General features: G+C 46.9%; 1 protein-coding gene across 2 annotated transcripts in view; it reads right to left on the bottom strand.

Moving 5' to 3' along the window:
* Positions 1-241: 241 nt before the first annotated feature.
* Ercc4 (excision repair cross-complementing rodent repair deficiency, complementation group 4) overlaps positions 242-26,288 on the bottom strand; it is a 42,644-nt gene continuing 16,597 nt past the window's right edge. Inside the window, exons 6-11 of one of the 2 annotated variants that reach the window (NM_015769.2) lie at positions 25,728-25,856; positions 24,586-24,696; positions 21,517-22,117; positions 19,301-19,393; positions 7,738-7,850; positions 242-4,725 (exon numbers count right to left, since the gene is read on the bottom strand). In NM_015769.2, coding sequence (NP_056584.2) covers positions 3,992-4,725; positions 7,738-7,850; positions 19,301-19,393; positions 21,517-22,117; positions 24,586-24,696; positions 25,728-25,856 — 1,781 coding nt within the window. In that variant the 3' untranslated portion in view covers positions 242-3,991. Of the gene's footprint in view, positions 4,726-7,737; positions 7,851-19,300; positions 19,394-21,228; positions 22,118-24,585; positions 24,697-25,727; positions 25,857-26,288 lie in introns of both variants that reach the window. The other variant, XR_384576.3, reaches the window with a different exon arrangement.

Genomic DNA, 26,288 nt, shown 5'->3' with positions numbered 1-26,288 from the left:
GATACCCACACTATTTTCCCCACTCCCAAACAGTCCCTTCCACAGGAAGCCTCCCACACTCAGACTTCATTACGGCCTCTGAAGTCAGACCATGAGATCCTGTGGGTTTCAAATCATGGTTTTATGAATAACAATCATAGGCTAACTGCTTAAGCTCTCTGGCCACAGCTTTGTCACCACAAAGGTCTTCGGCACTGCTTGACTTTGTGCGGGGGATTAAATGGGAGAAGGCACGAGTGGTCTACGTAAAGAAATGGTTCAATATTTTGCCAGTCTTTATTCAGAGGATACAACGCTGAAAAATAACCGGTCTCCTGGACGTTAGAAAGGGCTGTGCACGGACATTCAAAGCAGAGGCAGCAACGGGGACACCACTGTGGTGACCCAATTCAAAGTATAATTAAACTTGCTTAAGAAATAATAATAAATTCCTGGGTTATCAAAAGAACAATTTACCTCTTCCAACCTGTGAGTTAAAAGGAATAAAAATACAGGGGCTGACCCTTTGTTTGGATGCCCCAGACACCACATGCTTGCCATTTTCAACTAACTGGTATTTCCAAAGGACAACAGCTTTTCCCCGCAGCTTCTTTGGTTAAGGAGACGTCACAGCATTAGGAAGGAGCAGCCAAGAACATCACATTGATGACACAAGAACGTGCGTTACTGGAGCCAGGTAGAAGCAGCGACTCAGAGCAAACCTGCGTTAGCCAACTGTTCTGCATAAAGAACACCTCACTGTGCACTGGTGCGTGGCTGGCAACAAGCGCCCTCTGACCATGCACTGACATTTTTACTTTGCCCAGGAAGCTGAGGAAGATACTAAATAATCCCCCTCCCCCATTATGAGTAAATATATTTCAGTTTTCTCTCCCTTTTACCAAATCTTGGCTTATGGAGCCATAAATTAAAACAACAGAAATAAATAATACTCCAACAGCCCAATGGTACAGACTACCAAGTCCTGCTGAAAAAGATGGACAACTGTGTGCCGTAGCTCAGAATCACACAGGAAATAGCATCAGAATGAGGACAACATAACCAAGGAAAGTGACAATTTTTGCCAAAGCCTGGCTGCACTGTCATCTTTTTCTTAAAATCCTTTTGAGGAGACATTTTAAAGTCAAGCAAAACTAATGGAGAATTTCCCTCAACGGGTTCTCCAAGGCAGTGTGACAGCAAATCCACCGGAGAAGCAAATGAAGCCTGGAACAGAGCCTCCCTCCTCACGAAGTCCCTGCATCTCAACAACGCAGACCTGGTGAGGGCTGGACGAGAGCATTTCCCGTCCCCTGTCAACTGGGGATTACACCACAGGGCTCCCAAACAGCTGTGGGCCTACAGTCCAGTGAGCACTCACCAAAGGGAGTCAGGACTACTGAGGACAGGGCTGATGGCCACCACATTTGTTTTTAAGACAGGTATTACTACATAGCCCTGGCTAACTTGGAACTCACTATATAGAGCAGGCTAGCCTTAAAGTCACAGAGATCCACCTGCCTCTGTCTCCCTAGAGCTGGGATTAGTTAGGGCTGTGGGCTACCAGGTTTGCCTTGATGGCTACTATTAAGGAGGCTATCACCTCATATAGTTCTAAGAACACCAAGAGAGGTGCTTAAGCAAGGATAGTTTCTTTTTTTTCTTTTTTCTTTTTTTTTCTCTTGAGACAGGGTTTCTCTGTGTAGCCCTGGCTGTTCTTGAACTCTGTAGACCAGGCTGGCCTCGAACTCAGAAATCCACCTGCCTCTGCCTCCCAAGTGCTGGGATTAAAGGCATGTGCCACCACTGCCCGAATCAAGGATCATTTCTTATCAAGGCTCTATGTAAGCAGCCGGGAACCACAGTGCAGACCTAGCTTTTAAAAGCTACCTGGGAGCTCATCAGTATCTATAATTTTGAACAACAACAACAACATCAAAGGTAGCAAAATGCTGCTGGGAAACAAAGTCAGATTCTAAAAATGTGTAAAAAAAAAAAAAAGTATCAGAAAACCAAACAACGGATGGATGTGCGGGAAGCCTTCCACCTCTGGCAACGTGTGAGCCTGTCAGCAGAGGAGGGAGTGAGGCAACAGAAGCCCAGCCATGGGTGTCACAGTGAACAGCCGACTCGAGCTGACAGACACGGGAAGCCCGGGGTTACAGATTGCTGCACTAGGTAACAAGGACTGTTTAAAACAATGTCTAGAAGAGCTTTGAAATTTTAACTTTGAACGAAACACCCACCATAGCATGTGCTATGTTAAGATTTTTGTTTTATGGAACAAAACAACAGAAAAGGGAGGCAGAGTTACATGGAGGAGGGGGACTGTTACCGTAAGTAGAAGTGGATGTCTGTGTTCACGAGTTGGGAATGACCACACTGCCCAGTGCGACTCACCAGGCAGTTCTGTCATGGTCCAGAAGGCAAATGCATTTTTAACCCTGGGTGGAAACAAGTAGCTTAGATTCCTTTCCACTGTAAGCTTACTGCTTCATCCTTTCCATTCTCTACCCCTCTCCATCATAAGCTTACTGCTTCATCCTTCCCGTTTTCCATGCCTCCAATAATCGACTATGCCTTGACAGCCCTTGACATTCGTTCCTGAAGGGCTCTGGACAGGATGCTCAGGGGATGTCCTCTTGCATCCTTGGGTTTAACTAACCAAGGACTGGAAATAGAGGAACAACTGATCTCTTCTAAACACGCAGGCTCCGGAGCACAGGGAACCAGCTGTTACCACCTGTCCCGACGCAGTTGCTGTGAGCTTGAAGTTGCTGTGGTTTGAAGTTCACAGGGGGAGGCAGAGGCTATAAGCAAACACCACTGAAGGCCTGCAGCCTGCACAGAATGTACCATCAGAGAGGGTCCTGGAACTATGGATACTGAGGGACAACTATATTGTTAAGTATCAAGAATCATGATGCCAACATATAAGGTTCAGCTCAGAGTGCTTTTGTTAAAGTTGGAGGAGACAGTATTTTTGTTACAAGGTCCACTTTTTTATCAGTTCAGCCAAAGACGGCTGACACGGATGGAATACTCAACCATGTGGCAAGCTAGAATTCACGTGGCATTAGTTCTTGAGGTAGAAACTTTACTGCTTGTCCCTGAACACATAAACAGCTAACGCTTAAGTATCACAGTTTGCAAACATCATGAAGATGCGATGAATCCCATTTTAACACAGAACATCCTGTCTCAATCAATCATGAGATTGGTTTGTGGGCCTTTAAACACCTATGTATTTCTTTTGAATCCTTATGTGTTCTCTGAGCTGATTTACCCATTTATTCACAACCCTATACTAAGAAGGAGAGAAATCTACATCTAGAAGCACCTGGCCCACCTTTGCTCACATCCAGTCCTCACCCAGGAAAGGAGAAGCAGTCAGGACAGGACCACGGGCAGGGCAGAGATGCCCTGTGTGCTTCTGGTATGGCACTGGCATCTAACACCAGTGAAGTGGGGGACACTTAGACTTGTCATTTGGGCTTAGAGTAGGAATTTGGAGCTCAAACACTGAGAAACCAAGAATTCTGAGGAGCCCTTTATTACCTCATCCAATCTTGTCCGTAAGCAATTAATTCTGTGAAAAACACAACCGAGTCACAGTACACGTTACATATACCTGGTGACCAGGAGGCTAGAGGGCTAGCTTGTCTCTGTGTGGGTGGGGAAGAAGCAACAGCAGTCCTGTCTCAGGCCTACCAAGCCCTGTGCAGCCAGTGTTAGGACCATGGTGCAGTGCTTTTACCAGCCTGAAAAGTAAACATAGTCTGTGTTTACTTCAAGGGGCAAGATCTCACCACACCTTATTGAAAATGGATCAGTGCAGGCCTGGCACAGACAGAGCACAGAGGGGTGAGAGCCAGCAAGGGAAGACAGGCCCACACCTCAGTACAGAGCCCAGGGGGAAGTTCTGGCTCTGGACCAATGCCCTGGGGGACATTCCTGGGGGGAAAGAATGAATTGCTATGCAAATGATCAATAAATAGCCATGTGAGAACAGTCACTTTCTCACTCTGCCTTTGGACACCAAGTCTGCATAGGCAGTGTGCAGGAAGTCGTGCAGCTGCTTGGCATTTCCCGAGTGCCCCAGGATGGTTGTGAGTCGTTCCAGGGACAGGGTGGCCAGCTCTGCGATGTTCTTCACTTGGTTCATCAGGGAGCGACAGTTCTTGGCGTTGACCCCAGGCATCTTCAGCACAAAGTCTTGGGGGCCGGGGTTATATCTGTCCGACTCAGGCAGTGTCTCTGAGTCTGCGGTGATGGCCATGGCTGTGGCCGCATCAGGCTGTGGCTTGTTCTGCTTCAGCTCCTCAAACAGCTCGGCTGTGGCGTGGGGTGAGGGGCACCAGAGCAGCCGCAAACGCGGGAAGTGCAAGGTGAGGAGCGTAAGCTTGGAGCTCACATCGCTGCTGCTCATCTCCTGGAAGAAGGCACCTCGTGGCGCCAGGGAGAAGGGCTTGCTCGGGTCAAACTCAATGAGCAGCACAGGCCTCCGGTAGTAGCGAGACATGGCTAGGCACTGGCTGTACAGGCGGCCACTGTGCAGCGAGCCAATGAGGTCGCTCACACTTTTGCGCTCCACACACAGCTCAGGTGTCAGGATGTAATCACCCACCTCCAGAGTCACTGGCTCTATGTCAATACCCCGCCGATGGATCAGAGATGGGAGCTCGCTCCGAAACTCACGCATGTCCACCACGATGCTGGACTGGGTGCCATTCTGCTCCTGGCCACCTACGAAAAGGGGAATTTAGGTCGGGTCACAGGGAAGAGTACTTAGAGACGACTTTGTATAGGTTTAAATGTTTCTGTTGTTAAACTCGGATGAATAGCTATAACACTTTCTATCATTCTAAAAATAGAATTTATAGAGAAAGCAGAGGTAGTTTCCCCCAAATTAAATGGAGTCAATAGGAAAGTTAACTGCTTATAGTTTATGACTTTTAATGGCACACAAACACCTTCTCTCTGGTTCCTCTCTGCCCCCTTATGGAGACTATGTATGTATGTGCTGGGCCTTATATGCAATAAGGCCCTATGTGCAATAAGGGCCAAGAAGACTGCCTTCTGAGCTGCTGCCGTTAACTTTTGGGTCTAGAGATGGGAAAGGGAAGACACTGAGAGCAGCTTCTTACACACTGGTGTGCACACCTGGGGCTATGCTAGCAAGCAGATTCTGAACACGGCAGATGTGGGATCAAAGGCTCAAAAAACTGCATTTTCAACAAACTCCAGGGATGTTAATGCTGTTGCTTTAAGAACAACCTCATTTGGGTATGTGTGTTACCTGTGTGTATATATGTGAGCATGTGTAAGTGAGTTTGTGTGTGTGGCATGTGTGTATGTGTGTAGCTACGTTGAGCCCATATGTGGAGGCCAGAGGAAGGTAGTGACATAAGTCACAGCTGAATGGACTGCTGGGAGGTAGGGCCATCAGAGGAGGCAGATCACTGGGGCAGGCCACCGAGAGGTGTCCTGCACGTACCCTGACGTTTGTCTGTTTGCTGCCACAAATCAACCGCTTTCATGCCCACAACCTTCCCCTACAGTGTTCTGACCCATCACAGGCCTGGGAGCAACGAGGCTGGCTGGGTATGGACTGAGACCTTTTGAGATAGGTCCAATTACCCCCTGCCTTAAGTTGTTTCACGAGCCACAGAGAACTGACAAAGTGACCTGAAAAGGGAGAGGCAGCAGGGTCAGAGAAGACACCAGCATGGATGTGAGGTAGAGGAAGGGCCTCAAGCCAGGAATGCAGGTAGACTCTAGGCACTGGAAAAATCAGATGACTCGTCTACAGACCTGCCAGGAAGAAAACAGCCCTGAAGCTAGTGAGTGACGGCCAATGGGATTCTGTTTAGCCTGCAGACTTGTGAGGTCAGTGTGTGCTTCTCAAGCCACCAAGTTCGTGCAATGCTTTACAGTACAACAGGAAACTCAGGCTTCCCAAGGGCAGAGCTCTAGCTTTGTGTGTGGTACCTACAGCATGACCTCACCTCCTTCATCCTGCCTTACAGGCTACAGTTCTTCCCAAAAGCTTACCAGGCAAGGCAGAGTTAAGTATCTGCTTCAAAAAGGATCCAGATATTCTGAAGTAGTGCTCCCCAGAGCACGTCTGACGTAGTGCTCCCTAGAGCATGTGGCCCGAGGACCTTCTCTACCACATGCCTTTGGGATGTGACCCCAGTTCCCAGGCACAGAAGCAGAATATCTACGTTAGAGGCCAGCACAGTCATGGCTGCAATGAGCAGCTCAAGCCACACGTCACAGCACATGGGTGGAGATCAGAGAACATTTCTCAGGGTGGCTTTTCTCTTGCTACCTAGAGGGATGGGCCACGGAACTCAGATTTTCAGGCCTTCATGCAAGTGAGTCTAATCTCTGAGCCATTTCTCCAGTCCCTGACAAATACCGATAAAAGAAGGGAAGGAGGGGAAGGAGGGGAGGGGAGGGGAGGGGAGGGGAGGGGAGGGAAGGAAGGAGGGAGGGAAGGAGGGAGGGGAGGGGAGGGGTGGGGAGGGGAGGGGAGGGGAGGGAAGGGAAGGAAGGAAGGAAGGAAGGAGGTAGGGAGGGAAGGAAGGAAGGAAGGAAGGAGGGAAGGAAGGAAGCAAAAAAGGAGGGAAGGAGGGAAGGGAGGAAGGAGGGAAGGGAGGAAGGGAGGAAGGGAGGAAGGGAGGAAGGAAGGAAGGAAGGAAGGAAGGAAGGAAGGAAGGAAGGGAGGAAGGAAGGAAGTCATTCAGTCAGCCCGCCCATCAGTCATTCAGTCAGCCCGCCCGTCAGTCCTTAGTCTCAGGGTTTCAGTGCATGAGCAGCTAGTTCTGTTGTTTCTGAACCTGTGGCAGGCAGAACATGGAAGCTTGAACTCATCGGCCCAGTGGTCTGAATGGACCCAATGTCAGCAGACGTTAAATCATCTTTAACCCTACTGCTTCTCTCAGGCTGCTTGGCTGATGGCAGCCTGCATGGAGGTAGAAGTCCTTGTGACTAAGGATGCTGCACTTGGGAGTCCAGCAGACCTTGGTGGCATGCCAAACACCCGGAACTGGAGAGATACCAAGAAGCAGAAAATGCTCTGGAGCTGGGAGGGTGCATCCTTAATTAAGGAGTCCTAGTAATGTGCGACCCTGAGACTACAGGTAGAGGGACTTGGGGAAATTGTCCTTCAGCTATTGTGTGAGCCAACTGGCTTCCTTGGGCACAGAGCCCACGCAGCATCCTGAAGGCTTCACTGGTAGAGTTCATCTGCTGTCTCCCCAAATCATTTTCTTTTCATTAAAAAAAATCATTTATTATTTTAATTATGTGTATGTGTGTGTGTGTACCTGCGTGGGTTTCTATGCAGCACAGGAGTGCATGTCCCTGGAGAGGCCACAGGATGGTGCTAAAGTCACAGGTAGTTATGAGCTGCCTGACGTAGGTGCTGAACTGAAAACTCAAGTTCTCTGCAAGAATAGCCTTGCAATCTCCCTTGCCTGATTCATGGTTTTAAGAGTTTATGTAGCTGGGCGTGGTGGCGCACACCTTTAATCCCAGCACTTGGGAGGCAGAGGCAGGTGGATTTCTGAGTTCGAGGACAGCCTGGTCTACATAGTGAGTTCCCGGATAGCCAGGGCTATACAGAAAAACCCTGTCTCGAAAAACAAGAAAACAAAAAAAACAAACAAACAAAAAAAGAGTTTATGTAAAAAGCTCAGCTTTGTGGCTCTGGTTCCTCAGAAGGCAGACATGGTTCAGGATAGGGCTTACCGGCTTTCCGAGTGTCCGTGGGAGCATCCAGGGCTGCTGAGCCTCTTGCTAGGTCCAGGTTGGTCTCATCTCTGCCTTCCCGTTCTTCGGGGACAACCATGCTAGCTTTTTCTCTGGGGAACAAATACCATAAGCACTATTTGAGTAATCTCAACGTTCTAGATTAATCTTTTGAAAAATCTAATCTCTAAGACAATCTACATGCTGGCAATAGGGGTGCACACCTGTAATCCAGGACTCAAGAGGCTGAGGCAGGAGGATTGTCTCTGATACATGACTGGAGGGTAAGGCGAATGCAAGAGATACATTAGAAAGAAACAACCAGTAGGACTGGCGGGAGGAGCGCAGCAGACCGCTGGCCTCCTTCCCCACCCTCTAGAGTTGTTATTAAGAAGCCCTTTTAGTGTCTGTCATGTGGCTGAGCCTGCCCCACCCGGCTGTAAGGCTAGAGCACTGTCAACATTGGAAAACAAATTAAATCATTTAAAGACAGATATTTTTCAGGTCCCAGGGAGGGAGAGTTTTGTCAGTGATTAAGAAAAAGAAAAAGAAAATGCAGGCACGACGGAACTCTGATCCCTCCCCTCCCCGTCCAGGTGGGAGGCCCCATCATCCACCTTTAGTTTCAAAGGAGAATCAAGGTCAATACAAGAATAAAGTTTATGTCAGGGTTTACAACAATCAGTATCTGGGGACTGATCTGGGGACAGCAGTCACTCCTCGAGGGTGTGCTTGAAAGCAGTATGGAATGTTCCCTGCTCTGGGTTAAGGGATCAGGATATAAATGTGGTCACTGGGCTGGCGAGATGGCTAAGTGGTCCAGGTGCTTGCCACTAAGCCTGACTACCCAAATCCAAGCTCCAGAACCCACTTGGTGGAAGGAGAATTGACCCCCCCTGCAAGGTGTCTTCTGACCTCCACACGGTATACATGCATACATGCATGAATATACACACACACATGAAATACACAAACAACGTAACAAATATGATCATGCAATCCTCCTAGACTTCAGAGTAACCCAGTATCGAATACACATATGTTAGGAGGACTGTTCCCGGAGCACAGTGAGAGCGTGGTGGTTCCTGCTTAAAACCAGGGGGCGTGTAATGATTACCTCAAGAGGCTTAAGTCCTAAAAGTTTAATCTATGCCTGGGGCCAGAGCATGGAGAGCTGGACCGTTCTCTCTTGAGGCTTGCAGCAGAGCTGAGGAAGCAAAGCCACCATGAACAAACCCACAGAACTGAGAACCTCAGCAGACTGGGGCTAGGTAAGACGGAGGAGCTGTGAGAGGGATGTGTCCCCACCAGGTCTGAGACGCTCCAAAGCACAGCTCCCTTAAACACTGTGGACAACAGAATGGCTTTCATACCATCCTCCCATCCTCTAGGCCAGGGCCAAGGGCTCTGGGAGCACACCCTTGCCTGGCATTGACCCCAGCAGCAACTCCTGGTCACACCCAATGTACCCAAGAGGACAAAGGCAAACTATCAAGAACACAGCCAGCAAATCTTCAATATGTTTGTGTTTTCTATCTACCACTTTCACAAATTAAGCTACAGATCACATGGGAGTGGTGGTGGTGGGGGCTTCCTGATGAATGTGCTGCCTGTGGGTGGATATAGCACAGATAGGAGCAAAGATCTAGTTCTTATTGGCAGTGTGACCTGGAATAAGTCATTCGGTGGCTCCCTGCCTCAATTTGTTTTCCTATCTATAAAATGGGGATAATGCCATAAATCTTTCTGAAAAGACTGACTACGGTGTGCATGTACCGCACTGGGTGGGCTCTTGGCATCCTGCACCTGCTATGGTGTACCAGGGTCACACTGGGACACCAAAGGTCTGCTTTCAAATGAGGCTGGTGCTGTTCCCATTTCTGAGAAAATTCACACCCCAGAAAGGAACTGCAGACCATAAAGAAAGCAAGTCTTGCTGAGCAGCACTCGGGAGCTTAGTAGGCATCAACAGCGCCAGCAGTACCCACTCCTTATCCACAGCAGGCAGCTTTCATCTATCACTGATTTCCTTCTTATTACTGTGTAGCCCAGGCTTGCCTGGAGTGCTGGGAGGGTCTATGATATGTGGATGGCTCTAATGATGATGTGAGGTGAGAGGGAGGAGCTCGGGTGTGGCATCCAGGTAAGTCCTCTTCTGCAATGCAAGTTTCGTACAGCGAAGCCAAACGATCTTGACTCTTCCCTGTTCACCAGGCAGCACCTTGCCCTTACTCTCCAGCAACTAAGTCTGTTCTCTTTACTTGTCTGCAGTCTACTCTCTCCAAAGCAGCTAAGCAGCCCTCATTTGCTGCCTGTCTGCCTGATTCATTGCTCTCTGGTTAGTTTAAATAGCAGCCCAGTGTTGCTCTTATAACATCTCCGATGGAGGTCTTGGCAAGAGTCTGCTCTCTTATTGTCACAGGAAACTTTCTCCCAAGTTCAGGCGAGATGCCCTACTGGCAATGCACCACATGTGTAGCTTTGTGTTTTTAAAAACAAACACCACTACCCAATCTTCTGGGAGAGTGAGTGTCCTAAGGTCTACATAGTGCAAGCACTCAGTTGCTGTGCAAGCAGAAGACTATAAGTAGGCACTGAGTTTTAGGTGAAATACCATTAAAGTGGATGTGTATTTTCTCATGGGTTGGGAACTGACCCGGGACACATGGATGCTACATGGGTCCTCTACCCTGATGATGGTTCTGCCTCTGATGACCAGTCATTTGCATAAGCCAGTAGTTGTATGGAGGTGCACAGCACATTACCACAATTGACTCCAAACATCTTTTTCTCAATTAGGCTCCTTGATGAACCAGGGTAGAGGCAGCAGCTCAAAGATCCAAGTCTGAAGCATGAAGGCATCCTCTAGGGCATTCTAGCCTCATAGCCTATCATCTCCCTGGTGACAACAAGGTACCAAAGAAGAGACAACTGAACAGAGAAGGGTGCAGGTGCTGAAGCTTGGCACAATTTCAAGAAAGGCCTGCCTGCTTACAGCTGGGCCAAAGCTAGGTCCCAAGCACTGAGCTCTGGGGCACCCTGAGTGCGAGGGTGTGTTGTACCTCAGGCCTGGGGTCACAGGGACAAGTGTTTGATCAGTGTATACTCCCTGTGATTGTTGCTGAGTGCTTGATTTTGCTCTGGCATGCTGTAGCTGGAGAGACAAAGTCGGTCACATGGGTGCTGTGCCTATGAGACCAAGCCTCAGTGAAGACTGCGGACACTAAGGCTGCACAAGCGTCCCTGCTGCCACGTCTGCATGTGCTGCGGCCTGTAGCTGCAGGTGGGCTTGAGTGCACCTCCATGGTTCAGACGACTTCACTCCTGCTTGGCTCCTGCACTTCACTCTGTGACTTTCCCTGCTGATGCTTAGCTGTGTCCTTTTGCTGGGACAACCTAATTATGACTCCTTCCAAGCAGATCTCTTGACCTTGGTGACCCTGACACAGGAAAACCAATGACCTAATAAGGACATGTAAGCTCTAGGTGTTTATTTGTAATTTGATGACAATTACTTTGATCAAAGCAAAGTCAGATACAGAATCTTTTTGAGGCAGTAAAAGCTGCGGGAGGTGCTAGCCCACAGCCGGAGCTGCTGCATCTCTGACTCGTCTCCTAAGCGTTTCTCGAATCTGCCCCTTTCTCTTCCTTAACCTCTCTTTGCTGCCAGCTTCCTCTCAGCAGACAAGTGCATCCCTGTCTCCTTTCATAGACAGCTTTACCAGAGTAAGTGCCGCATGCCACCTGCAACATGCAGTGCTGCCACACAGTCCCCAGGCTCTGAGCTTTTGAACCTCTGATCAATGTGACCCTGTCCTCACAGTATTTGCATGTATCAGATGCTCAGTAAGTAATGTCACCGCTGGACACTCAGAGGACAGGGGCTCTGAGAACTGTAAATAAGAGGTCATTTGTGTGATAAGACATTACTTTTGAAATCACTTTTAAACACACACACACACACACACACACCAATCCCATAGGCACTTGTGTAGGCTAAGAGGACTGAGTAACAAAGCCACCTGTCTAGCCGCTTCAAGGAAATGCCCCTATTCTAGAAGACGTAAAGGGAAAGGTGACATCCCAGTGGTCTGAACTATAAATACCCATTGCTAGAAATGTCTGCGCTGGATTAACCTGGGTAGACAGATGCTGAATTCCCATAGCCAACTCTGTAGGATGCTGTCCACTCTGGGATCCTGTCTAGCTCCACGCCAGGCTTACTGTCCATGTCTAAGGCATGAAACGCCCGTTAGGAAGTTGTAGCTATTGTTCTTTGGCCTGGGCTTTCTTTGCCTCAGCTCTACGATGCCCTCAGATCATCAGTCTACTACAATTTTTTGGTATGGCTCCTGGTGGGTCATCTGATCTCCCAGATGCTTAGGGATAAGAGGGTAGCCAGCCAGTTTGTGACTGTCCCACGAACAGCTCCTTTTGTTAAAATGGAAACCACCAGGATTGGGAACATGGCCTCTGTATTAGTCAGGGTTCTCTAGAGTCACAGAACTTATGGATAGTCTCTAGATAGTAAAGGAATTTATTGATGACTTACAGTCGGCAGCCCAATTCCCAACAATTGTTCAGTCGCAGCTGTGAATGGAAGTCCAAGGATCTAGCAGTTACTCAGTCTCACGCAGCAAGCAGGCGAAGGAGCAAGGGCTCGAGCTAGACTCCCTTCTTCCAATGTCCTTATATTGTCTCCAGCAAAAGGTGTAGCCCAGATTAAAGGTGTGTTCCACCACACCTTTAATCCCAGATGAAAGGCATAGCCCAGATTAAAGGTGTGTTCCTTAACTCGGAGATTCAATCTTCTGGAATCCATAGCCACTATGGCTCAAGATCTTCAAACCAAGATCCAGATAAGGATCTCCAAGCCTCCAGATAAGGGTCACTGGTGAGCCTTCCAATTCCGGATTGTAGTTCATTCCAAATATTGTCAAGTTGACAACCAGGAATAGCCACTACAATCCACCCCTTGTCAACTTGACACAAATAATATCTCATGTTCACATGAAACAATAACAAGGTTGTAAATACGCCTAACATGATATAACTATCCCTCGTACAATCACAAACGCATTAGTAAATTTACAATGGGCATTCATATTACTTTATAATCCTCGTTTCTGCAACTGGTTACGTGGCCTTAATTGGTATTTATAACTACCTTCCTCTACTACCCATTCTGTATTTCCTTCACCTTCAGCCAGCACCTCAGCAGGTCTTGGCTCTTTTCCTGGAGGATTGACCCATACCTTCATTCCTGATGGGTCTGCGTCCTTTGTCATCCTGCTTGGATTAGGCTGTTGTAGTTTCCCATTGACTTTAATCACAGGACATGGTAGTACTAAGAGACGCCCTAAGGGATCTCCTGCACTCCAGACATAATCTTGCTTACCACCATTGTGAAGAGGTAATCCAATTTCCCCATGGTAATCTGGATCTATCACCCCTCCTAACACTGTTATTCCTTTTTTAGCCTGTTGGTTTAAGGGCATTAGAAGCCCAAAATGACCAGGGGGAAGTCTGAGCTTCCAGTTCAATGAAATGTTTGTTGTAGCTCCTGGTAGGAGCACTCCCCTCTCTGGAGCCAAAACTTCTAAGCCAGCAGAACCTAGAGTTATGGGGACAGGAAGCAAAAATTTTCCTAGAGGGTCACTAGGAGTGATAGTAAGTGGAACTATTCCGTTTTCCACCCCTTGATTCCTGGACCCATGAATCCTGGCTATGGGTGAAACTGTACCATATATCGAGCGCTGATTCAAAGCATATACTGCCTTCTGAAGAACTCTGCCCCAGCCTTCCAAGCTGTTACCACCTAATTGGCGCTGTAACTGCGTCTTCAAAAGGCCATTCCATCTTTCTATCAGCCCAGCTGCTTCAGGATGATGGGGAATGTGGTAAGACCAGTGAATTCCATGATCGTGAGCCCACTGTCGTACTTCTCTGGCTGTGAAATGAGTTCCTTGGTCAGAAGCAATACTGTGTGGAATACCATGACGATAGATGAGGCATTCTGTCAGTCCGTGAATGGTGGTTTTAGCAGAGGCATTACGTGCAGGAAAGGCAAATCCATAACCAGAATAAGTATCTACTCCAGTAAGAACAAAACGCTGTCCTTTCCACGAAGGAAGTGGTCCAATGTAGTCAACCTGCCACCAGGTTGCTGGCTGGTCACCTCGAGGAATGGTGCCATATCTGGGGCTCAGTGTTGGTTTCTGCTGTTGGCAGATCTGGCAATCAGCAGCAGCTGTAGCCAGGTCAGCCTTGGTGAGTGGAAGCCCATGTTGCTGAGCCCAAGCATAACCTCCATCTCGACCACCATGGCCACTTTGTTCATGTGCCCATTGAGCAATGACAGGGATGGCTGGGGAGAGAGGCTGATTGTCCACAGAACGGGTCATCTTATCCACTTGATTATTGAACTCCTCCTCAGCTGAAGTCACCTTTTGGTGAGCATTTACATGGGACACAAATATCTTCACATCCTTTGCCCATTTGGAGAGATCTATCCACATACTTCTTCCCCAGATGTCTTTCTCACCAATTTTCCAATTGTGATCTTTCCAAGTCCCTGACCATCCAGCCAATCCATTGGCTACAGCCCATGAGTCAGTGTATAATCGTACATCTGGCCATTTCTTCTTGCAAACAAACTGTAATACCATGTGTACTGCCCGAAGTTCTGCCCACTGTGAAGATTTCCCTTCACCTGTGTCTTTCAAGGTTGTCCCAGAAAGGGGTTGTAATGCTGCAGCTGTCCACTTCTGGGTGGTGCCTGCATAACGTGCAGAGCCATCAGTAAACCAGGCTCTAGTCTTCTCCTCTTCGGTCAGTTGATCATAGGGAACACCCCATGAGGCTATAGGTGCATGCTTGGCAGCAGATGGCATTGTAACAGGAGTAGAAACCATAGGCATTTGAGCAACTTCTTCATGTAACTTGCTTGTGCCTTCAGGACCTGCTCTGGCCCGATCACGTATATACCACTTCCATTTGATAATAGACTGCTGCTGTGCACGTCCCACTTTATGACTTGCAGGGTCTGATAGTACCCAGCTCATGATGGGTAGTTCAGGTCGCATAGTGACTTGGTGTCCTATTGTCAGACGTTCAGTTTCCACTAAGGCCCAATAGCAGGCCAAGAGCTGTTTTTCAAAGGGAGAATAGTTGTCTGCAGATGATGGTAGAGCTTTGCTCCAAAATCCCAAAGGCCTTTTCTGTGATTCACCTACAGGGGCCTGCCAGAGGCTCCAAACAGCATCTCTATCAGCCACAGACACCTCAAGTACCATCGGATCTGCTGGGTCATATGGTCCAAGTGGTAGAGCAGCCTGCACAGCAGCCTGGACCTGTTGAAGGGCCTTCTCCTGTTCCAGGCCCCACACAAAGCTAGCAGCTTTCCGAGTCACTTGGTAAATAGGCCTAAGTAACACACCCAAGTGAGGGATGTGTTGTCTCCAGAATCCAAATAGACCCACTAAACGTTGTGCTTCTTTCTTGGTTGTAGGAGGGGCCAGGTGCAATAACTTATCTTTCACCTTAGAAGGAATATCTCTGCATGCCCCACACCACTGGACTCCTAAGAATTTCACTGAGGTAGATGGTCCTTGAATTTTGGTTGGATTTATTTCCCATCCTCTGATACGCATATGTGTTACCAATGAGTCCAAAGTGGTTGCTACTTCCTGCTCACTTGGTCCAATCAGCATAATGTCATCAATATAGTGCACCAATGTGATATTTTGTGGAAGATCCAAACGATCAAGATCCCTTCTAACTAAATTATGACACAGGGCAGGAGAGTTAATATATCCTTGAGGCAAAACTGTGAAGGTATACTGTTGGCCTTGCCAACTGAAAGCAAATTGCTTCTGGTGGTCCTTATGGACAGGTACTGAGAAGAAGGCATTTGCCAGATCAATAGCCGCATACCAGGTGCCAGGAGATGTGTTAATTTGCTCAAGTAAGGAAACTACATCTGGTACAGCAGCTGCAATTGGAGTTACTACCTGATTTAGTTTTCGGTAATCAACTGTCATTCTCCATGATCCATCTGTTTTCTGCACTGGCCAGATAGGAGAGTTAAATGGAGATGTGGTGGGAACCACCACCCCTGCATCTTTCAAGTCCTTGATAGTGGCAGTAATTTCTGCAATTCCTCCAGGAATACGATACTGTTTTTGATTCACTATTTTCTTTGGCAGAGGCAACTCTAAAGGCTTCCATTTGGCCTTTCCAACCATAATAGCCCTCACTCTACAGTTCAGGGAACCAATATGAGAATTCTGCCAATTTCTGAGTATATCTATCCCAATTATACATTCTGGAACTGGGGAAATCACCACAGGATGTGTCCGGGGACCTACTGGACCTACTGTGAGTCGGACATCAGTCAAAACTCCATTAATCACCTGCCCTCCATAAGCCCCTACTTTAACTGGAGGGCCACAATGTTTCTTGGGATCCCCTGGGATCAGTGTCAACTCAGAACCAGTATCCAGCAGACCCCGAAAAGTCTGATTATTTCCTTTTCCCCAGTGTACAGTTACCCTTGTAAAAGGCCGTAGGTCCCTCTGGGGAAGAACTGGAGAAAGGGTAACAGCAAAACCTTTGAGTGTCTTATCAAGATCCTTCCTCAGAGGAACCTGGCCACCCCTTCATTCAAGGGGTTCCGGATCTGCAAACTGTCTCAAGTCTGGAAATTGATTCACTGGCCGAGATTGCTGTTTACCACGATCTAATGTAGCCTTTCTTTCATTTGTTTGAGAATTTTTCTGCTTATACAGATCAAACAAATATGCAGTAGGCTTCCTATGTATTTCATTCCTGGAAACACCATGATTGATTAGCCAGTACCAAAGGTCCAAGCGAGTCATGCCATTATAAATTTCACCTCTCCTGTGCTGACCATTACTGGGTATGTTATTATAAACATTCTTTTGTCTACGCTGTCCATTATAATAACTAGGATCACCTTGTCTCCGGTGATTCAATGCTGCCACCTGGCCCTTGTTACCTCGGGATCCAACTAAACCCAGTGAATTTAATTCATCTAATTGAGCAGAAGCATCTCCAATGCTAAGATCTGGCACAAGGAAAAGGGAAAGAACAAAACCCTTCAAATGTGCTGGTGTCCCTCTCACCAATTTGCGTCTTATAGAGCTGGTGAAAGGCATATCTTCTGGACCTTCCCATTGTGGACAATTATGCTTTACACAATATATCCACTCTAGCATTGCAATTTCCCTAAGTCTTAAAATCCCTTCATCAACACTAAGCCACGGAATATCAGGCATCTCCAAGTCATTTCCAGTAGGCCATCTTTTGATAAACACCTCAGCCAACCATTCAAACAAACTTTTGACACCTTTTTTAACTATGCGAGCTTCCGTATTAAACCTAGAATCTCTACTCAGAGGACCCATGTCAATAAACTCAGCCTGCTCTAGTTTTATGTTCCTTCCACCCTTATCCCACACCCTTAAAATCCATTCCCACACATATTCACCAGGTTTCTGCTTGAATGAATTAGCAAACTCATTAAGCTCCTTAGTAGTGTAGCGAATTTCCTCATGGACTATACTTTCTACCTCCCCTCTAGGAGCCTGTTTTGCTTTGAGTCTGGTTACAGGTCTAGAAGAAACTATTGGTGGGCCGTGAGCAGACTCTGCAAAATTAATTTCCTCATGTGGGGAAGGCATTATTTCAAGAGGTGGGGCTGAGGGTACTACTTCCTCAGGTGGGGCAAACCCTTGAGAATCTGAGGATTCAAAATTCTCAGCTTCAACATGGTCTTCCCACACATCCCCGTCCCATGTTGTAGGATCCCATTCTTTGCCAATTAGAGCCCTTACTTTAACTGTCGACACACTCTGAGGCTGAGACTTGAATTTTCTCTGTAGTTCAGCCAACCTTACAATGAGAGTTTCTGTTTGATTTTCTGCAACTTGAGCTCTATTGCTACAAGAGAGAAGATTCTCCTCAAGGACACACTTAGCAACTTTTAGATCGTTTACTTGTGTCTGGAGCCTTTCGATTTTATCACACAACTCCTTCCTTTCATTCATCATTTTTTCCACAGATACTAAGAGCAGCCAGCCAGTAAAATCATTTTTCGATTTTTTCCCCATCTTGTAGAAAGCTTTGTGCACTGAATCACCTAATTCATTAAGAAAATCAAGGGCATTAGCTTCTTTAAGTTCGGAATATAGTTTCAACCATGGGTCTTCAAAATTCTCTGAGCTCCCAGGAGGGAGAGAATCTGGAGAGGTTTCAATATTTGAAAGTGCTGGTGGATCAACAAGCCAATTCCAGTATTTTAAAAGATTCATCCTTGTACTTCTGTTACTCTAGAACCACTCCTGGTACCAACTTCTGTATTAGTCAGGGTTCTCTAGAGTCACAGAACTTATGGATAGTCTCTAGATAGTAAAGGAATTTATTGATGACTTACAGTCGGCAGCCCAATTCCCAACAATTGTTCAGTCGCAGCTGTGAATGGAAGTCCAAGGATCTAGCAGTTACTCAGTCTCACGCAGCAAGCAGGCGAAGGAGCAAGGGCTCGAGCTAGACTCCCTTCTTCCAATGTCCTTATATTGTCTCCAGCAAAAGGTGTAGCCCAGATTAAAGGTGTGTTCCACCACACCTTTAATCCCAGATGAAAGGCATAGCCCAGATTAAAGGTGTGTTCCTTAACTCGGAGATTCAATCTTCTGGAATCCATAGCCACTATGGCTCAAGATCTTCAAACCAAGATCCAGATAAGGATCTCCAAGCCTCCAGATAAGGGTCACTGGTGAGCCTTCCAATTCCGGATTGTAGTTCATTCCAAATATTGTCAAGTTGACAACCAGGAATAGCCACTACAGCCTCCATACTCAAAAACAGATACACATGTTCAGGAGGACAGAACCCACTTAGTTACAGCGGTCAGAACTGAGGTTGGGTGGGGGTTAAAAGTCCTTCCCAGACACAACAGAGTGGCAGCCCACCTGCAAACCTGAGACTTTATAAGGAGGGAAACCCACGATTGAAAAGCAGGATGCTGGAGCAGAGGCTGCAGGGCTGGAGAGCATCCCTCCTAGAACAGTGTTTTGTGGCATGTTTGATGCTGACCGTCAAAAACAGTTTCCCTTACACATTTCTGATATGAAAAATCTGAAATTCAAAATGCTACGAACTGTAAAGTGTTTGGCTGGTCAATACAATGGCAAAACTGGAAATCCCATGTCCAACCCAGTGCAGGTGGCACTTACCCAGCTTGCTGCCTCCAATGACCTTCAGGCCACACCACTAACACATATATTACCTATATGGAAATATCACAACATTTGAAATACTTCTGGTTCCAAGTATTTCAGTAAGAGATACAACTTGTATTCTACTCATTAAACCCACAGTGAGCAACTGCACGGGTAAGAGAGAGGAAGAGGAGGGGAATATGCAGCAGGCAGACATTGGGCACCAGTCATCTCCCAACTCATGACCCCATCCCCTTCTTTGGGAGCCGTTTAATATTCCTACCAGAGTAGGACCCAGAAGGACAGGCCACCCACCTCACCTTATGAGCTTTTCAAAGGCTTCCTTTTCTTTCCGCAGAGCAGTCAGGTAGCGCTGCTCTTCCGTGGAGCCTCCGTATATAAGAAAGTAAACCCTGTGGGGTAAGAGAACTCTTTTAAGCTGCAAAGATGTAATCTTAGTCCCTGTAAGGCACAGCACAGTGGAGCATCTAGAGCAGCAGCCCTGGAGGCTCAAGTCACAGACACCGAGGAAGAGCAAGCCTCTTCGGCCCCATTGCACAGCCTTTCCTGCCCCCACCCCCCCAACTGAGCAGCTCCTCCACCCCAGCCCTCACTCAGTGCGCAGGCTCCCTCAGGCTGCAGCAGACTGGCCTGCTAAGGGTCCTAGGGTTGTCACCCAGGGAGGTTTCTTTTTCTTTTCAGCAAAAGGAGGAACACAGTTCAGGTAAACACTGAGATAGAACTAGAGGATAAGACTTCTTTCTTCATAACTATAAACAAAAAATGAAGCCCACAAAATCTCTTAGAGGCTTCATTTTTAACTTTTTCTTTGTACTTCTGCCAAATGATAGCTTAGAAGTGGGAAATCATCATTAGAACCAGCTTAGGGAAATTCAGTGTTAGCGACAAGCAAACAAATTAAACAGCTAAGACCTTTACTCTCTGTACTTTCTCAGTTCTCTTTACCCATGTCACTGCAGAAGGGAGCCAGGAACGTTTCACACATGGATATAGTATCAGGAATCTTAATTCTTTCTGTCTTTCTCTCTTCCTTCCTTCCTTCCTTCCTTCCTTCCTTCCTTCCTTCCTTCCTTCCTTCCTTCCTTCCACTTTGTTTCTAAAGGGCTTTGGTTTGCGACTGAAGAAATGGCTTGTTGGTTAAGAGTGCTTCCTGTTCTTTCAGAGGACCAGAGTTCAGCTCCCAGCACTCATGTTGGGTGGCTTATAGATGCCTCTAACTCCAGCTTTTACACCCTCCTCTGGCATCTTTGACAACTGGCGCGCGCGCACACGCACACACACACACACACACACACACACACACACACCATTAAAAATAAATGTTTTTTTTACAAGTCTACAGAGAACTTGCTTTTTTCTCATTTGTGGCTGAGGCTGAATCAAGAGCGCCATGCTGTCGCCACCTCATCTCCATTAGAGGCATTTCCTTCTAAGCCGGCTTTACTTTTAGCACAAATCTCCCTAGAGCATCTTACTTTGAAGTTAGAGAGGGGAAGGTCATTGGGTGAGTTAGGAGATGTCAGCTACTCCATGGATGTGCCATATGACTAAAGCCAACAACTTCCATTTCTGAGGCCAAGTTTCCCACTGACTGGGTGATCAGTTAATTTCCAGATCTCTTCTGCCCTTGACAGGGTAAGAAGCCTGGTGGGCATGAGCTACCTGGCAGCTGAAGGCTGGCAGGATGTAGCTGACCGTCGGACAATGCCCTTGCCAGGGTCTTTACCGCTGGGCACCTTCCGTGCCGCCTCTATTGCTTCTGCTGTGAAAGGTGGCCTTAGTTACCCTGTTACAAAGGGCTTTCTTGGCTGTGTTTCTGGTTCAGACCGAGTTCAGGATACTAATTCTGATATTTATTTCCCTTTAGCTAGCTGGAGAGTAAGAACACTGTATTCTTTCTCATCTGATAGATTGGGAGATTTTAAAGATATTTCTAGAACCCAAGAAAACTTGGTACAGTAATTCCTAAAACATGTTGGTTTTATGAGAAAGAAAGTCAGAGTCACTTTAAGTTTGTAAGCCAGGAGATGGTGGGATGGCTCAGTAGGTAGAGGTGTTCTCTGTCTAAGAGTGTGGTCCCTGGAGCCCACAAAGAGGTGGAAGGCATCAACAACCCTTGCAAGCTGGGATGGTGTGCACATACTCATACATGTAAGGAAAAATATTTAAGATTTTACAGGGTGGTTTAGAAGGTTAATAGCATTTGGCTAAGCCATTAGTATATTACCTTTGGTATTGCACAGAACATTATCAATTTCCTAGATTTTCCAGAAACTGTACCTGTAAGAGACACACTCAGACATAAAGAAAGAATATGAGCAGGGTACGGGAAAATGCCAGGGGTGCCGGAGGCTTGCAGTTCAGCCTGGGTGACTGACATCCATCTGGAACGTTCTATCGTTCACCAGAAAGCAGCATCAAACCAGCCTCATCGTGGTTTGTTAAAGGTAAGAAAGCCACCATTGAAGGCCAGTTTTTGTATTAAAGCCTGCAGAACTGTCAGGCACAGACTTGCCTCAGAGGTTTCCCAGGCCTGCTAGCCCTGTAGATCTCCAGTTGGCGAACAAAGGTGAGCTCTGCATCATACAGAACCACGTATCTGGGCTCCACCTCGTGCAGTACCCGCGTCAGGGCATAGGGGTCGCTGCACCCTAGAAGCGGATGGATGATGGTCAGGGGCTCTTTCAGGATGCCATAGGCCGCATCAGACGACACATTTAAATCAAATGATTCACGCTTAATCTCTACCCCGCAGCCTTCTGGGCTACTACTGGTCTGTCTGCACAGGTCTTCCTCCAAAGCCTTGTCCTCCGGCGGCTCCTCAGCGGACCCCAAAACTTGCGTCAGAGTCAGCTCTTGCTTCTTCCTTTTGAGAGGGGCCCCCCTTTTGGCGGAAGCACGCTCCTTGTTTGGAGCGGCTTTTGGTCTTTTGTCAGATTTTGTAGTTCTCTTCGGGCCGTCCCCCTTTCTAACATTTACCCACACTTCTTCAGCTTTGCCATCCTTCTCAAAAGTTTTCCTATAAAGTCGCAGCAGGAAGGTTTCTGCTCCGGCGGACAGGTAGTCTCTCAGCTGGCAGCACGTGCGGTCATCGCTTGCACAGATCAGCACCCGGCCTGCAATCAGAGAGAACACGCACACTTGCTTGCTCGCTCACATCCTCGGCCCAGTGGGCCGCCCTGAGTCCCCTTCTAAAGGAAGGCATCTTCCGTTAAAGAACCCAGTTTGCAAATTGTTCAAAAGGGGGTTTGGGGAGCAACCACATGCTTTCACCTCTGGATAGACCAAGGAGCAAAGCCCAAGCCAGAACTGTTTAGAGCTAAGGTACAATGGAGGTTTTAAGGAAGCTTTAAATGAATAATTTTCTAGAGGCTCTTAAGACACTAAAATACATTTCAAATGGATTATAGAGTTAAATGTAAAATTTTAAATCACAAGGAAAGATGGCTTGTCTCCACTCCCAAGATGGAGGTGATTTTCTAGCCTTAAAAGTAGAAGAACAATTCTCAGAGAACATTGTATCTAATGGTTGATTTTAGAGCAATAAAAACAGCATTTAAAATTCTAAAGACAGAAGAAATCAGCAATGATAGACAGTACCATTATTACCAAGATCGAGCAAACTGGTGTAGTTTGCGGTGGCCAAGACTAACGAGAAATATGCATTAAAGACCCAGCTGAAAGCAGGTTACTAATATCAAAGCTTAAGATGTCTCAGTACAGTTGCCATGGATGTGTAATTTCCGCTTATAATTAGCTAAGTAAAATGAAAATAAGTATTATAAAAACCAATGTCATGGATACACCTCGAGTCCCAGTGTTTGGGAGGCAGAGGCAGGAGGATGGCTCCAAGTTCAAGGCCAGTCTGGTTTACAAAATGAGTTTCTAGTTAGCTGCTTGAGAACGATGCAATCAAGTTAATTAAAATAAAAAGTCACAAATCCCCTCAGTTTTTTAATGCAAAGTTTTAATTATATTCATTTTATTAAATGTATTTAGTGTATGTGTACAGGTCAGAGAACCCTATTCTCTTCCACCACCATGTGGTTTCCAGAGAGTGAACTCAGGTCATCTGGTTTGGCAGGAAAGGCCTTCACTCATGGAGCCATCTCAACAGCCCCCTCATAAAGTTTCAAATATAAGCTTTTGTGTCGGGCCATTTGCACAGCTATCCTTGACTGCAGGCCAAGGGATGGGTCTAGTGATGGATGGATCACTAGATGACATTACAATGTGATCCTAGTGACATCACAATGTGAATCACACGTGAAAGAAATCCAGAGGGAAACACACTAATGTCACATCCTCACCGTCTGCTGGAGACAGCCTTGCCCATCCCATAGTTTATTATTCTTTTCACTTCACCTAAGTGAGCATGTGCGATGCTGAGTTGTGGGTCACAGTACTGTAAGTTCTGGGTAATTATTGCCAGGATCTACTAATGTAAGGAGCGAATGACTTCTAAAGAAAGATTGTGTGTGTGTGTGTGTGTGTGTGCGTACATGTGTGAGCGTGAACATGCAGATGTCTGTGGAGGGCAGAAGAGGGCATTTGATCCCCTGGAGCTGGAGTTAAAAGTGGAGCTGTCTAATATGGGTGCTGGGACTGAGCTCTCCTCCTCTGCAGGAGCAGCAAGTGCTCTTAATTGCGGAGCCGTCTCGCGAGCCCCTTGTGCGACTTTAGAAAAGCTAAGCATTTAGGTTAGTGCACAGTCATTAGTTTTTCAGTGGACTCTTCACAGTGTCATGACACTCTGTTCTCATTTCCCCGTGTCTCCCACCCCACCCCGCTTGCCTTTGCTACTTTGCAGTTCAAAGACAGTATTTTCAAACACACACATTTACTCTCTATCTAGTTTTATTTGTGATTTATACGTCTGTCTTAGTCTACAGTGCTCATCTGTTAGCATGCTCATGTTTGAAGGCAGAAGGCCTACAATTGGAATTGTTTTTCTTGGGCTCGGCCAATAGGCATTTAAGTTTCTTTGAAACGACACTTGACTAGGCATATAAAACAAAAAACATTAGCTGATTCCTGGGAGAGTCTAGATTTAAAACCTGGTGAGGGCTGGTGAGATGGCTCAGTGGGTAAGAGCACCCGACTGCTCTTCCGAAAGTCCGAAGTTCAAATCCCAGCAACCACATGGTGGCTCACAACCATCCATAATGAGATCTGACTCCCTCTTCTGGAGTGTCTGAAGACAGCTACAGTGTACTTACATATAATCAATCAATCAATCAATCAATCAATCTTAAAAAAAAAAAAAACCTGGAGAATGCATACATGGAAATACGCTGCATCTTTAAATAGAAGCCCCGAGAAGCTGAGCAGTAAAGATTGTGCTTCATGAACACAAAATGACACACCCTGGAGAAAGGCTCTTTGAATGAAGGCGACTGACATTGAACGTCTGTGCACGGTGTGGGGTTTGGTAACACCTGCCTGGAGTCTAGTACTAGGAAGCAGAAGCAGAATGTCAAAGCCAGCCTCAGATGCTAAGCAAGCTCCAAGCCGATCTGGGCCAGTGTAATCCTGTCTCAGAAACAACAGAGTAGGCTAATGTCACCAGCTCCTTTGTTCCTACCTGGGCCACCAAGGGCTTCGCTCTCCTTATTTTCTGCTTCGATTTCTTTCAGGACGTCAGTCAGCGCCTCCCACTTTGGATTGCTCTCTAGAACCAGTTCTTTTTTTGTTTCTGTACAGAAATAAATGATAACCTTATTCTGTATGGCGTTCAGTTAGAACCATGGCAAAGGCTTTCCCACAGCAGAAAACTAACATCCCTGTGAATGGACATGTCCTTGGGCTTCCACCATTCAACATAGGAGTTGCTTCCCTAGAAAAGCCTGCTGACAAGTCTAGCTGAAATATGCAGAGGTGACCGAGTGGACAGGCCATGTGCATGGCCAGTGGAGATGGCTCTGTGTTGTCAGTTGTGATGCTGTACATAAGCAGCTACACAATGCAAGGGATAGGTGCCAGCAACACTTATTGTCCCTTCCTCCCCTCCCCTCCCCTCCCCTCCGCTCCCCTCCTCTCCGCTCCCCTCCTCCCTCCCTTTGTTTTGTTTGGCTTTTAGAATCATAATTTCTCTGTGTAGCCCCAGGCTGGACTGGAACTCACAGAGATCCGCCTGCCTCTGCCTCCAGAATGCTGGGATTAAAGACTCCCACCACCGTTGCTGCTGCCTGGCAGTATTTATTATTTCTAATAAGCCTATGCTTTCTACAATCCTGAACACGGACAAAAGCAGGTTATCAACTATATCTTTATTCTATAAGTATTCAAACATAGGAATATACTGTTCTGAATAGATCTTTAAAATAGGCAAAACTAGGTAGTAAATATCCCATCCCAGGCAGGCCTTAGACAAAGTGTCTTGATGCTTACTAGATAGAAGCTGGAATCAAGCCCACAGTTACCTGTGTCTATTGTATTTATATTCTTTAAAAGTTACAAAAAATGCTGAAATGTTTCACTAAGACTTTAGTGCTCAAGACAGTAACAGCTGAAATGTTTCTTGTGTAGCAGTAAGAACACACTTGGTTGATGTCTGCCTGTGACACTGGGTCTCTGGCCATGGCTGTCACCCTGGTTTCACTGTGTGCTCTTCCCTCACATTGCAAGCATCTCGACGCAGAGCAGAAGATGCTACATTCGCTTTAAACTGACACTTGCTTCGAGCCGCTGTGGCCACTGTGAACGGAGATGCATGTAAGGCCTGACCTTGAACTTCTGGACTCGACGTCTTTTCTGATGTTTTGGCCTTTTTGTTCAGTTTGACATCTGGAACTCGGTAAACTCGGGCACGAGCATTCACAAACATGGAGGTGCTAGCATCCAGGAAAAGCCAACCTAATAGAATGGGTTTTAAAACAAGGCTTCAATTAGTGGCAGTTTTAAATACTCTTAATGAGCACATGACCCACATAGACCACTGGCTGCCATCTTGCTTCTACATCTTACTATTGTAGCCTCTGCTTTCAAAGTGTGGCCCAGGGCCTCCTTTAGGACTCCTCAAGGTTTTCATGGGTATGAGATCTCAAAACTCTGCTTCTAGTAATTCTAAGATAACCATGTTGACATTTCCAAGGTGGTACTGGAGAACACCACACATAACTTCGCATAATCCAAGGCAGTAGCATCAACTAATGAGTGCTTTCTCACAGACCTCTGTACTTCATCACTGTTGCGTGTCCACGACACTGGGAACTGTACCCAGGGCTTACGTGTGCTAAGTATGCACTCTACCATGGTGTTATATCCCTCCCCATGGCACTGGAGACT

The sequence above is a fragment of the Mus musculus genome, chromosome 16 (genome assembly GCF_000001635.26).
Source record: "Mus musculus strain C57BL/6J chromosome 16, GRCm38.p6 C57BL/6J".
NCBI lineage: Eukaryota > Metazoa > Chordata > Mammalia > Rodentia > Muridae > Mus > Mus musculus.
Note: the sequence above shows the minus strand (reverse complement) of the source record. Positions and strands in the feature narration are given on the sequence as shown.